The 15,065-nt window shown below is 32.8% G+C and overlaps 1 protein-coding gene across 1 annotated transcript; it reads right to left on the bottom strand.

Annotated features, from left to right (window-relative positions):
* Nucleotides 1-8,731: 8,731 nt before the first annotated feature.
* Nucleotides 8,732-12,751, bottom strand: LOC112091520 (G-type lectin S-receptor-like serine/threonine-protein kinase At4g27290). Its single transcript, XM_024165415.1, has 7 exons — nt 11,423-12,751; nt 11,149-11,259; nt 10,642-10,799; nt 10,327-10,540; nt 9,577-9,814; nt 9,331-9,484; nt 8,732-9,214 (listed from the first exon to the last, which is right to left on the bottom strand). The coding sequence occupies exons 1-7, from the start codon at nt 12,723-12,725 to the stop codon at nt 8,906-8,908; spliced, it is 2,487 nt and encodes an 828-aa protein (XP_024021183.1). The 5' UTR covers nt 12,726-12,751; the 3' UTR covers nt 8,732-8,905.
* Nucleotides 12,752-15,065: the final 2,314 nt, after the last annotated feature.

The raw sequence follows: 15,065 nt of genomic DNA, 5'->3' as shown, positions 1-15,065 counted from the left end.
AACAAAAAAGGATTTATAAGTCCACATATAAATATTAGTTCTAACAAAATGAGTTATAATGATAAAAGATTGGAATCACCAAAAAATATTTTGCAGCTATTAAAAAGAAGAAATGTTCGACTAATCCGTAAATCAAATTATTTTATAAAATTTTTCATTGAAAGAATATATAGAAATATCTTTTTATTTATCATTAATATTCCTAGAATAAATGCACAACTTTTTTTTTATTTTTTTGAATCATTAAAAAAAATTGTTAATAAAACCAGTTCCTATAATAACTATATTTACAATAATGAAAGAAATCAAGAAAAAATTGATAAAACAAATCAAAAGATAACGCAGTTTATTTCGACTATAAAAGAGTCACTTTCTAATATTAATAATAAGAACTTGGAAACTTTTTGTAATTTATCTTATTTGTCACAAGCATATGTCTTTTACAAATTATCACAAAGCCGGGGTTTTAACTTTTTTAATTTATATAAGTTAAGATTAAGATCTGTCTTTCAATATAATGGAGCTTTTCTTTTTCTTAAGAATGAAATAAAGGATTATTTTCTTGGAACACAAAAAATATTTCATTCCGAATTAAGACATAAGAACATCCCCAATTATGAAATAAATCAATGGAAAAATTGCTTAAGGGGTTATTATCAAAATAATTTATCTCAGTCTAGATTAGTACCACAAAAAGGTATAAATATAGTAAATCAACACTCTATAGCTCAAAATAACCATTTAAACAAATATGATTCATATGAAAAAAAGCCATTAATTAACTCCGAAAAAAAAAATGTTAAAAAAAAATATAGATATGATCTTTTATCATATAATTTTATTAATTATGAAGATAAGAAAAACTCATCTATTTATGGATTACCATTACAAGTAAATAATAACCAAGAGATTTTTTATAATTATACCGAACATAAACGAAAATTATTTAATATGCTGGTAGGTATCCCTATCAATAATTATCTAGTAGAAGATAATATTATAGATATAAAGAACAATCCGGATAGAAAAAATTTCGATTGGATAATTCTCAATTTTTGTCTTAGAAAGAAAATGGATATTAGGGCCTGGATCAATATGGATACTGACGCCAACAGTAATAAATATACTAAACCTAGGGCTAATAATTATCAAATAATTGAGAAAATCGACAAGAAAGATCTTTTTTATCCCACGATTCATCAAAATCAAGAAATGAATCCATCAAAAAAAAAACTTTTTGATTGGATGAGAATGAATGAAGAAATACTAAGTTGTCCCATATCGAATCTCGAACTTTGGTTTTTCCCAGAATTTTTGATACTTTATACTTCGTATAAGATTAAACCATGGTACATACCAATCAAATTTCTCCTTTTAAATCTTAATGTAAATGAAAATGCCAGTGGAAATAAAAATAAAAAAACGACTGGAAAGAAAAAAAGAGATATCTTTATATCAATATTTTCAAATGAAAAAAAATATCTTGAATTAGAAAAACAAAATCAAGTAGAAAAAGAATGCGGAATCAAAACAGATTTTGAATCAACTCTCTCAAATCAAGAAAAAGATATTGAAGAAAATTATGCGGTATCAAAGATGAAAAAAAATAAAAAACAATCCAGGACCAACATGGAAGCGGAGTTTGATTTCTTACTAAAAAGGTATTTGCTTTTTCAATTGAGATGGGACGATTCTTTAAATAAAAAAATGATCGATAACATCAAAGTATATTGTTCCCTGCTTAGACCGATAAACCTAAGAGAAATTACTATAGCCTCTATTCAAAGGGGAGAAATAAATCTGGATCTTCTAATGATTCAGAAAAATTTCATTCTTACAGAATTGATTAAAAAGGGAATATTACTTATTGAACCAGTTCGTCTGTCTAGAAAAAATGAAGGACAATTTATTATGTATCAAACTATAGGTATTTCGTTGGTTCATAAAAGTAAACACACAATTAATCAAAGGTATCGAGAAAAGGGCCATGTTGATACGAAGAATTTTGATGAATTCATTTCAAAACATCAAAAGATGACTGAAAATCGAGACAAAAATCATTATGATTTGTTTGTTCCTGAAACTATTTTATCCCCTAGACATCGTAGAGAATTGAGAATTCTAATTTGTTTCAATTCTAGGAATAGAAATGGTATACCTAGCAATGCATTTTTTTGTAATGAAAATAAGGTAAAGAGTCCGGTTTTGAATAAAAGCAAAATAAATCAAAATAATATAATTAGATTAAAGTTCTTTCTTTGGCCTAATTATCGATTAGAAGATTTCGCTTGTATGAATCGCTATTGGTTTGATACCAATAATGGCAGTCGTTTCAGTATGGTAAGGATACATATGTATCCGCAATTTAAAAATGAACTTAAGCGTGTACTGAAAAAAAGTGAAATACGGATTGATTTTATTTCCCGTACTATATTGCATATATGAAGACAAATAGATGCACACCTATATTGTTTTCTATTCCATTATGATACACGATACTAATTTAATGACATATCAATATCTAGAAATAATGCAAAAATCTTCTTAGTTTATTTTTAAATTTTAGATATAATTTTTTATCTTTTGTGAGTGCAGACAACTATCTTTTTGTTTACCTATTCGAATACAATTTTCAAATTGGAAATTATTCACAAAATTAAGATTATTCACAAAATTAAGATTATTGTATTGTGTATGCCAAATAAAAAAAAAAAAATGAATAACATTATTATTATTGATCAATAAAAAAATCTAGCAAAGCAATAAGGGCCGGTGGGGGGGAAGATTTCATTTTATGATAAAAAAGTCATTCATCTCGGTTATTTCACACGAAGAAAAAGAAAAAAACAGGGGGTCTGTTACATTTCAAATACTAAGCCTCACTAATAGGATACGAAAACTTTCTTCACATTTGGAATTGCACAGAAAAGACTATTTATCTCAGAGAGGCCTCCGTAAAATTTTGGGAAAACGCCAAAGGATGCTGTCTTATTTGTCAAAGAACAATAGAATACGTTATAAAGAATTAATTAATCAGTTAGATATTCGGGAATCAAAAATGCGTTAATTTGAATTTGAGGAAGCGTTTTGAATTATTGAATTATTTGATTTATTAGATCTTGATTTTTTTTTATTTTAATGAACTTATTTTCGCTTTTCAGTAATTCATGAAAGAATCAATCGAGGAAAAAGAAAAACCTATGAATATACCAGCTCCAAGAAAAGACCTCATGATAGTAAATATGGGTCCCCACCACCCATCAATGCATGGTGTTCTTCGACTCATCGTTACTCTCGATGGTGAAGATGTTATTGACTGTGAACCAATATTAGGCTATTTACACCGAGGAATGGAAAAAATTGCGGAAAACCGAACAATTATACAATATCTGCCTTATGTAACGCGTTGGGATTATTTAGCTACTATGTTCACAGAAGCAATAACCATAAATGGACCGGAGTTGTTGGGAAATATCCAAGTGCCTAAAAGAGCCAGCTATATCAGAGCAATTATGTTGGAGTTGAGCCGTATAGCTTCTCATCTCGGCCTCTAAAGGCCCCGTTTGGCTGAAAGCCGTAGCTGTTGTTTTTCTTGAAACTGTTTTAGTCAAAAACTGTGCCGTTTCGGGAATCTGTGTTTTAGTACCTCTTAGGGTCGGATTTTGAAAATCTTTTCTTCATCAAATTTCTTCATCTCGTCGAAATATAAAATTGTCACTTTTGTGAAAAATCGAGATTCAGCTTCTAAGGGTCCCGTTTGGCTGAACCAGTGGTTGCCAGTTTTTTTTTTTGAAACTGTGTTGGACAGCTTGTCCGTTTTTGCCAAATGGCTTCAAACTTGGTTTTAGAGTTAAAATTAGGTTTTGTCATAGTAACCGAAAATGTTCAAAACATCCAGGGCTATAAGTTCAAGCTTTAAAACATTAAAAACTCTCGCTCTATGGTCCTCATTTTCGCGGTCAAAGTCACCGGAAAATTTTTCCTCTAATCCGAAAATAAGCAACTTAGATTAAGCATAAACATACCACATCAAACTAAGCTCAAAACTCACAAAACCAACATAAAACTCACACACTCTTATTACAATCTTATCTCTTCAAGAACCACAAATTTACATCCATAAATCCAAGCTTAAAGTTGGCTAGAAATTAATGGAGGGGAGTTTAAGAACTTACCCTTGAAGAATTCTCTCTTTCTCTTGAAAAACCCTTGAACTCCTCTAGGATTGTTAATGGCTTGAAACTATAAGAGTATAAGGAAATTTGAGAAGAATATTTCTCTATTTCAAACTTTCCCAAAACATGAAAAAGAGAGGATTTAGAGTTTCTTTACCCTTAGAGGAATGCTTGACTAGTCTCCTCCTAGAATCCCTTAATCTCCTTCTTCTTCTTCTATGGTGTGCTAGGGGCTCAAGTTTTGGAGAGTGGGAGAAAATATTTGAGAGGAAATGGAGAGTGTGTGGCCGGATTTTTTGAGTGGGGAAAAAGCTAGGAGAAAAAAAAATGAAGCTTATCCTATGTTGGTTCCTTTTATAGGCACTTGGAAATTATTTTTTTTAACACCAATTCCACTCCATCATTCAACCAAATTTTTGGTTCAAATCCCCCTTTCTTGGCCGGTTTTGGAAGGAGAAAAGAAGAAGCAACTTTGCCATTAATTCCCCTTCAACCACTAACATCACATCACCTTAACATAAAGTCCTCTAGCACACTCCACTAGCCAAAGGTTTGGCTCTATTTTTTCATGCATGGCCGGCCAAGTGGAGGAAGGGAGAGAAAAAAATCTCACCTACCCCATTGTACTCTTGTCCACTTTCTTAAGTTTCCCTTAGAAACTGATAAAAATTATACTGACTATAAGAGAGTAACGTAGCTAACAGGAATTCATTTCCATTTCTGACGGTTCTTTTTTCTACTGCTTATTTACAGTTAAATGTTAAATCCTTGACTGCTTTGGATATCACATTAAATTCTTATTCGCGTAATATCTTGAACTGTTTACAGTCTTGAAATTAATTCTAGACTGAACAAATTCTAAATTTAACTATCCTGCGTTAATTTTCAGAAATGACGTTGTTTCTGACGGTGTCAACTCCCGAGTTTACATTATACCCTTCTACTATGGGTATTTATCTTCTGACTTTAACCTAGCTGTCTGGCAATTAAGGATTTTCTTTTTTTTAAAAAATGTCAGTGCGTTTTTTTTTTGACGCTGCTAACATCATGCTGTGTTTGGAGATTCTTGAAATTAAGATTCTCAAACTATACTTGTACTGAAAATTATTCCGCCTTAAAGTACGGCAAGAATTTATCGATCGAATTTACTTGATCGAAAACATGAACTTAACATGAAATCTGCTACAGAATTTAGGAATACATATATTAATTCCATAAATCCTTCAGTCACATAATATTTTCTAGGAAAATCCTTAGCTTAAATAAATAAATTGTATTATTTAAAGTCTGGAATTTTCTTAGTCATTACATAGGGAGTGTTAGATTAGGATTTTGAAATCTATGAAGATTAAATACTTGAACACTATCGTCGAACACCACCCTGTCGCCACCACAGCGCCATAGTCGTGTCCCTGCTGGTGCGGTTGCTCGCACCCAAAGGCACTAGTCCACACCACTGGTTGGCGCAGACATGGCGTCATAGATGTAGGTCAGCTGCGACCAACGCCGTAGCGAAGCGTGTTGGCTTGTAGGAAACAACAAGGGAGGCTGGGCTGCCCCACATACTGCACACCCTGGGGCGCTGACTAGCATCCATGTGGGCGGTGACTAGCAATGTCGGGGCTGGCTTGCAATAGCTAGTGTGCGCGCGCACAGGGGCGGCTTGGCCGCCACACCTGCATGCTGTTGCGGGCCCGCTAGGGTTTTCGAAACTCAACTTTACCACAAAACATTCCGGAAGAGATTCAGACCTTGGAGATGATGTTGGACCCAGAGATGAACGAAGCTAAAGAATATTGAAGAATTCAAGACGAAGACCCGTTGATGTAATGGATGAAATAATTATTGAAATTATTTTATATTTTCATTTTGGTTGTAATAATTATTCGTTCGATATGGTTGTAATTTTTTTTTCATGGAACCCGGTCAAATTCGTCTTAATAGCCGATTGCGTATTTTATATTTTTTTGTGATAATTGTGTATTATATGTCCAATAATATGCTATATAGATTTAGTGTGCCTACTCATGTGTATAATTACATGTCATGCATACATGCGCATATTATTTAAGTACTTTATTTTATTAAAAGAATTTTAAAAAATAAAATAAGTATTATGCGATAAATTGATTTAATGTGATTAAATTGATTTTAGTTGCAATTTTTATTTGCAAAATAATGTAATTATGTGAAAGTGAACTTAAAAGTTAAATTTTAGAATTTCACATATAATTGAATTTAAGAGTTAAATTTTAAAATTTCACGTATCAAATAAAACACATATTTATAAAATATTGAATAGGAGAGGGTTGTATGACAATGCAAGCAAAAATAGAATTTTTGATTAATGCAAATAAAAAATATAGGAACCGATGACATGGGAATCAAAAACAAAACAGTTCAAGTAGCCACATGCACCTAAAATTACGATTTTCAGATTCTGACACTTGTAAAGCCGGTTCACTAATTCCTTAACAGGAGCTACTAGTCAAAAAATATAAAATGAGATTTTCAGGTTAGGTATGTGTACATTTTTAAATGTTAGATCAAGTCAAAAGCACATTAAAATTGAAAAAAAAAAAATAGAAATAGAGAAATTCTAACACATAATATGATGGTTTGAAATATAACTTTGTTGGTAAAATATTTTGTAAGATCATACCAAAAAAATTGTACAAAAATGAAGTCACGAGAATATTTTTGCGGTATGACTTATTTTTTTAGTTACCTAGGTACTTATGTTTTAACTGTTGGATATAGCTTTTAATGACTAGTGTCCACATTAAAATTTATAGCGTGCGACATAGTGTTATACTTTTTCTCATATCAAACTGTTGAAAAATTATTTTGACTACGAAAATAACAATTGCTGCCGGTAGAGTAAAGTAGCAGTTCCTGGCCATAAAAGTTTCATAATTTGAAACGTCAAGTTTTGCAACCTGTTTATATGTGAATTGTGACCAATTTGTCATATAAGCTGCATAATATTCTAAGTGAAATTAAGAAGTAAGGCCTTGACAAAGAGGTTCAGATGCAGATATATTGAAGTGACAAACCTGCGTACTAGTCAGTCAGTAGCCGTGCCATTTACGCTGTTATGCAGATATAATATTCTAGGCTTGCATTTTCGGCTTAGATGTCAATTTTATGTAAATTGTTTATAATTGTCTTTTTTCACCATTATTCATAGTTGAACTTAAGGGTTGTTTTAGTTCACGCGTTCAAGTCAGTAATTATGATTTATTAGTAAGAATTTTATAAGAGAATCAATTTTTGAATTTAAATTTTTTGTGAGATAAAAAAATACTGTAATAAAATTAAAATCTAGGATTTGAATACATCTCCCAAACACCTCATAATTAATTGTATGAATCCTTGACTTAGAAAGAATTCTACCTTTTGTTTTCACTCCAAGTTGAGAAAGCAAGAAGTAATGAAAATGTCCATTTTTAATTACTTCTCATGTGCTTATAATTGTTATTATTCCCTTCTTCGCTTCCAACCTTGGTTTCGAAAGAAAGGAGCTTTGAGTTTTGGTTTCTTCAGTCCCGGAAATTCCAAGTATCGCTATGTCGGAATTTGGTATAACAGCAACCCAGTTCGAACCGTCGTTTGGGTCGCAAATAGGTGCGAGCCCATCAATGATTCCTCTGGCTTGCTGAGCATAAACAACACAGGCAATCTTGTGCTTTTGCCTCAGAACAAGAGTGTTGTTTGGTCGACGAGCTCAACAAAACAAGCCAAGAAACCAATAGTACAGCTTCTAGATTCTGCAAATTTTGTACTAAGAGATGAGAAATATAGAAACTCGGAGACTAATTATTTACATCGGCTAAGTTTTGGTAATCTTTCTGATACTTAACGATAAAATTAGATGCATGGAAAATGGGAAAAACATTGAAGTGCTACAAAATAGTAATCTTGAGAACTTTAATAAAAAAATAAATATATAAAGACCTAAATTCAACAAGAGATGTGTTTTGAAACTGAAAATTGATTTATAGTTTATTTATTGAGCTGTCACATATATGGTTTTTATGATGCAGGTAGGTCCTATAATTGAAGTTCCAGGTGATTGAGAAAAAATGGTCAAAGGTTCCGTGATGAGTTTACAGATATGAAGATTTGAAATTTGTAATCTTTAGAATTTTGTTCAAGGATTGTTTTTGTAATAGATACTATTTTTCCATTATGCAGTATTATTTTATTCTAGCTACGTTTCAGTCAAGCTAGCGGAGTTTTGAACTGCTAGCATAAAAGCGACGTTGAAAAGCTGGTTCAGTAATTCCTTATCTAAAACATAAAAGGAGAGTAAGTGAATGTTTCAAAATATTTAGATCAAGTTAAAATCATATGTAGAACAATTTGATGAAACGTTGCAATCATTAGTGTTGCTCCCAACAGATCAAATGTACATTCTATATTGAAAACAAAAATATTCTTCCAATTTTGCGTTGTTTAAATTATACAATATTACATATTTTTCCTACATGACAAGTGACTTAAACAAAAAACTAGCTATTTAAATTATACAATATTACATATTTTTCCTGACATGACAAGTGACTTAAACAAACCACTAGCTATGCTTTTAATTAACTATTAGCAACAGATTCTGCTGCACAACACTTTTTTAACAAAACACTTATCCCCTTGATCACTAGCCCCATTATTTTCTTTGATGTTTATCGATCAGATATTGTCATGCAAAGCATGTTACACAATAGGCCTTATCGACCCACGAACGCTGTTATGGTCATAGTGTTTTCGGAAAGTGACTCTGGCTTAATGGAGGAATGATATCTTTCTTGTGAATTTGAATCCATGAAATAGCCAGGGGGATTTGGTTGAGGTAGATCATTATCACTGCCTAACATGATAATAACAGATGACATGTTGGGACGATCTACAGGGCGTTGTTGCACACACAAGAGACCAACATGTATGCAACGCGACACTTCCCACAGATTATCATATGAATCCATTAAGTGTGCATCAATGAGCTCAAATGGCCTTCCTTCTTTTAGCAATGTCCATGCCTAGACATATTAAGGAACAATATGTCATTCATTATTCTGATACGATAAGAGTAACAATACAAAAAAAAAAAAAATACAAAAAAAAAATAAAAGTAATGCAATCTTTTAATACTTACATGTCCAATAAACGTATGCCCCTCTTTGTTCTCATGGTGAAAGCTTATACTCCTTTTCCCACTTACAATCTCCAACACCATTACACCAAAGCTAAAAACGTCAGATTTTATCGAGAATAGACCGCTAAAAGCATATTCCGGTGCCATATAGCCACTACACGCACATAATATGAACAGTCAAATTAAAAGCCACTATGTAATAGACCTAGATATTTTTTAATATAAAGAGCTTTCAAGAATACTCACTAAGTGCCTACTACTCTGTTTGTGTTTCCTTCTATTTGATCTCCTCCAAAACTTTTTGCCATACCAAAGTCAGAAATTTTGGGATTCCTCTCGTTATCAAGTAGTATATTACTAAGTTTGAGATCTCTATGTACAATCCTCAATCTGGAATCTTGGTGGAGATATTGAAGCCCCCGAGCAATGCCGCATATAATTTCAAAACGCTTCTTCCATTCTAATAGTTTACTTTGCACTTGATCTAGAAAATATGCCCTTAAAGTTAATCAACTAATTATATCAAAACTGTACAACAATATAAAAACTAAGGTTAATCTCAGAAATGACCCTTGACTTATGTCATCAATTCTAATTTACTCCTTGATGTTTAAAATGTCTCGAATTGTATCCCTTATCTATCAGCTTATTTCAGTTTTAGTCCTTTCCAACCCATCAACTTGGTATTAAAACATGATAGAATATGCATGTAATGCTGACAGAAGATAATATTTTGCTAATAGAAAACGAATCATGCACATGATTCTAACAAAAGAAATTTCAAAATAGAACTATGCTAACTGAATATCAATCTTTTTTTTTTTTTTTTTTGGTCTGTTTCTAACATCCTACTTATATAATGGAGTAAAACTTAAATAAGCTGATAAGTCAGGGATGGAGGTAATGATATTTTAAAAGTTAATGGACTAAAGTAGCACAAGAACCATTTGTGAGATTAACCCAGAAAAATAGCATAAATTGAACAGGGGTACTTACTACCAACAATAAAAGATTCCAGGCTTTTGTTGGGCATGTATTCATAAACCAACAACTTCTCCTCTTCTTGAATGCAGCAACCAAGAAGCTTTACAAGATTCCGATGTTGAAGCTTAGCAATTAGTATAACTTCATTTTTAAACTCATTTGTCCCTTGCCGAGAACTCAATGAAAGCCTCTTCACAGCAATCTCTTGTCCATCTTCTAGAGTACCCTGAAATCTCACATTCACAAAAGAATTGCAAAATCCAATTATACAGATTTTGGATATTTCAATTTGTCTATTATGTTCTAAGTAGCATGTGACAAGCTTACTCTGTATACAGGTCCAAAACCGCCTTCTCCGAGCTTATTGTCAACTGAAAAATTATCAGTAGCAGCACTTAATGTAGCCATGTCAAATAATGGGAGGTCAAACTCTTCTTCATTTGCTCTGTTTTCCGGTGTTGCTCTATAATTTTTCCCTGTTTTCTCTAAAAGATACCGCAAGGTCAAGTATTTCAGTAACCTCTAACAAACCAAAAGGATAAAAAATCCACTTAAATTGTAATATCAGAACAACTATATATATACATCATATAGTTTTGGAGAAATGAAAGTACATATTTCTACCATTTAATAGCTTTAAATGACTACACTTGTAAGTAAAAATTATTCTTGTTCAGGATATTGCACTTGTATTGCAAAATTAAATCAGCCCATTGAGACAAATAATTTTACACACGTTTTAAAGTGAACACAAAAGAACAACATCAAGGAGTTAATTGGCACATAAAGGAACTATATTAATAATTATTTCCAAAGAGATCAAAGAAAAATTACCTCTCATTGTCTTCTTGCAAAAGTAATAGCCAACTAAGAGCAACCCAGAAAGTGCTCCAAGAACTGCTAGGACTATTATTGCCCTCAACTTACGGGTGATTTTTGCTTGTCCTTAGTTGTTCAGGTACGGGAAAATCAAATGGAAATGTCAATCACAGCAAAAACCGGTGAGGAAATCATGTAAAAGTATTTAACTTTGCATCAAAATACATAGATTTCTTGTGAAAACCAAATAGGCTATCTTTTGTAAAATAAAAAAAGTAAATGTATGTACCTAGTTCTGAAGCGGGTATTCGTATATATAGCTCTTGTTCACTTCCAGCGATTTGACTAATGTCCATAAGACCGTCGAACCAAATACAACAGCCCTTTCCATGTCCTCTGATATCGAGGTTTGAATAAGCCGCACAAGAACAGTTGCTCAAGCATTTGACCCTGCATTCCTTTAGATTCATACTGTCGTTGAACCAAGTATTTCTACTATCTGGCATTTTTATGCTATCAAGTTTCACAAAGCCATCCGCATCTTTATCTTTCTTGTTGTGGCAATTCAGCGGATTTTTGCGGATACATCCGTCAGACCAGTCCCTTAAATCCCATTTTTGTTGGGACTTAGGCTTAAATCCTTTCAAACATTTGCACACTGCAGTCTCACTTATTATGCAGTTCCCATTGGCTCCGCAGTAACCATAGTAATCACAATCAGCTTTAGGGGCTGAAACATATGACCGCCAACTCTGGTCTCCTGCACTCCATGTAAGCCGTTGATTTACGCTATTTGTTTGATTCAGGACTACTATTGAGATAACAGAGTTGTTCTTGAGGTTGTACATGTAATAGAACTCGTTGCTATTGTAAACAAAGTGTCTATCATAAAGTCGATTAGTCATTTCTTCTTGTGAACTACTAAAACCAATGCCATTCCATGGTCCTGTACGGTAGATTGTTGTCACGCCCTTACGTAAATACACTTCAGAGTAAATGCCAAGTCCGACATCAAACCCAAAACTCAAATCTCCAGGACAAGGGTCATCCCAGTTCTTCCATGCTGACAATCGCCTGTTAAGACCTCTCCTGATGTCCCATCCAAGTTTCATCCCGGGTAGCAATGTATCCGCAGGATAATCAAAACTTTGCCACAAATAACTCTCCGAGTTTTTATCTTCCTCATCTCTTAGTACAAGATTCCCAGAATCCAGGAGCTGTACTATCGGTTTCTTAGCTTGTTTGGATAAGTTTGTAGACCAAACCACAACACTCTTGTTCTGATTCAGAACCGCAAGATTGCCTGTGCTGTTTATAGTCAACAAGCCTGAGAAATCATGAATTGGGCTGCATCTGTTTGCAACCCAAATGACAGTTCGAACTGGGATTTTCTTGTACCAAATTCCCAAGTAACGATTTGTGGAAGTGCCGGGACTGAAGAAACCCAACTCAAAGATTCCTTCTTCAGAAACTAAGGTTCTGCCATCGCTGATATTGAGGAACGGACTTATACTATCAGCTGCAAAAGAAACTGTTTGCAAGATAAAAATAGAAACGACAGTTATAAGCATCAACCGGAAAAGCATGCGCATTTGTTCTTGGTTTTCGCACTCTCTTCTTTTCGGCTTTGAGAAAATAGCTTGGAGGACACAGATAACAATTTTCTAGTATGCAGTTCTTTGGCTTGGTGCCCCACTCACTTTCATCAAGAAAAACACGCTAAATGACAATTTGCATTGTCCGGAATTCTTCACCAGCCACCTCTCATCAGCACAATTTAGTCAACCTAACGTGTGGAAAAGATAACCTTTTTTTTGTTTTTTTTTGGTTTTTTTTTTTTTTTTTTGTCTTCATATATGGTACCAACTCTTTAAAAGGTGGCAGTTTAGTCTCTAAATTTTTTTTTTAACGAAACGAACTCCAAACTATTTAAAAGGGTACAATATAATCTTTTCCGTCAGATACCGTCTAAAAAGTAACGGCATAATAACCTAAAAGGGTAATATTATGGTCCCTTACTTTTTTTATGAGGTGATTTTTTAGTCCCAATCGACTTTAATAGGTTAGGATTTAGTCCCTATTTTTGAACGGCATTTAACCGAAAGGACGATATTGCACCCTTTTAGATAGTTTGGGGCTCGTTTCGTCAAAAAAAAAGTATAAGGACCAAACTATCACCTTTTGACAAGTTTAGGGATCATTCGTGCCAATTACCCATATATGTATATGGATAAGTTTTTAATGATTACATTTCTACCTGTAGTTACCACCAAATATAAAAACTTGATGACATAGCAGTGATAGAAATCTTATTTTTCAAATCGATTATCCAATTTATTATAACCGTCAAATCAATATATTTTACGGCTAATACACTGATAACCAGTGAGGGATAAATATTAGAGTGATCGGGTGTGTGTATTTGACACGTACGTTAGTTTTATACGTGTATAGAGAACATGTATGTTAGTTTTAAGTTGACCAGAGGTCATATCAGGACATTTTATTTGCATAACACTAGAATATGGATGGCCTTATCTCCACTCAATGATAGCTTGTAGTGATGATTTTAGCAACAAACAAACACTAACGATACTGCTAACAGGTGATCGCTTATGTCATAATATACGAGCACCGGCTCCAGCAATTTTGGGGCGTTAATCAAAAAATTTAAGAGTACTCTTTTAAAACGTAAAAAGCTACAATTTAATTTTAAGTTTTATTCAAGAGAAAGCAAAATATTTTAAAGAATGTGATTCCATCTAATTAAAACACAACAATACGAGACATAAAATAGCTATGATAAAATTTAAATAATAATTAATAATGGATAAGAAATGAGCAACAAATTAAAAAAGACATAATTCAAATCTTCTTTAAACTCCAATGACCTTTTTTAGATGAATCTTTAGATAAGCTTTTTTTTTTTCCCCCTCAAAACTATTAGAGAATGTTGATGAGCAGGGTATGAGAAGTAGTGAGACTCAAGATTTTTCATGGCTCAATTTCGTGATAACGTTTTAATTGTCGATGTTAGAAGTTGAATTTGTCTCACGTCACCATGTTGTCGGGCTGTTATAGTGTTTATATGTAGATTGGGCGCCCTCTCGTCTTCAGTTAACTTTTACATATGAGTTCTATCCAAGCCCGTTTATCATGTTATCAAAGTCTCTTTTGACATTTTCACAGGTATTTCTCTACTTTTAACTGTCACATATATATTAGAAACTATCGGTTGTACATACTTTTTATTTTTATGTAATTTTCACAAATCTAACGGTAAAAAACATGCACTACCGATAGGAGGCACTAGCTATAGATTATGTGGCGACCCTCCTATGAGGCCGCCACTGTAGCTTGAACTTTAACTTGTACTTACTGGGGTTTCTTAAAATTTGCGGAACATTTTTTTTTTTTTAAACATAAGAGGGAATATTTTTATAATTCGTAACAATAATTTTAAAAGAATGAATCACTAAATTACTTAAAGCTTTTCTTAATTTAGTTAAGATAAAACCTTCTAAAATATCTTTCGAACTGAGTGACATTTGAATTCTTGTTTCACATACTCTTTAAAAGTCTTTCTAAAACTAGCCATTACATTTAGGCCATCTAATTTGACCTTAAAACGAATTTCGTGAGAAATCTTAAATTCAAGTACTTCTTAAAGTCCTTTCAAAATCAATCATTTAAACCGTCATGTTGAAAATTCGTTTATTTGTTGCATGCACTATTGCAACGTTCTAAAACTTAAAAACTCAAGACTAGGGTTGTTAGCTACAACCTCAGTTCTCTTAACATACATATGTACATATACTTTTTAAACATACGTGCTTGAAACCTTTGAATCATATATACATATACATGATTTTACTTTAACTTACTGCGGAAGATTTAACTGTGAGTGGTATCCATTCCCATCTCCACCATTC

The sequence above is a fragment of the Morus notabilis genome, unplaced genomic scaffold (genome assembly GCF_000414095.1).
Source record: "Morus notabilis unplaced genomic scaffold, ASM41409v2 Scaffold76, whole genome shotgun sequence".
Lineage (NCBI taxonomy): Eukaryota > Viridiplantae > Streptophyta > Magnoliopsida > Rosales > Moraceae > Morus > Morus notabilis.
Note: the sequence above shows the minus strand (reverse complement) of the source record. Positions and strands in the feature narration are given on the sequence as shown.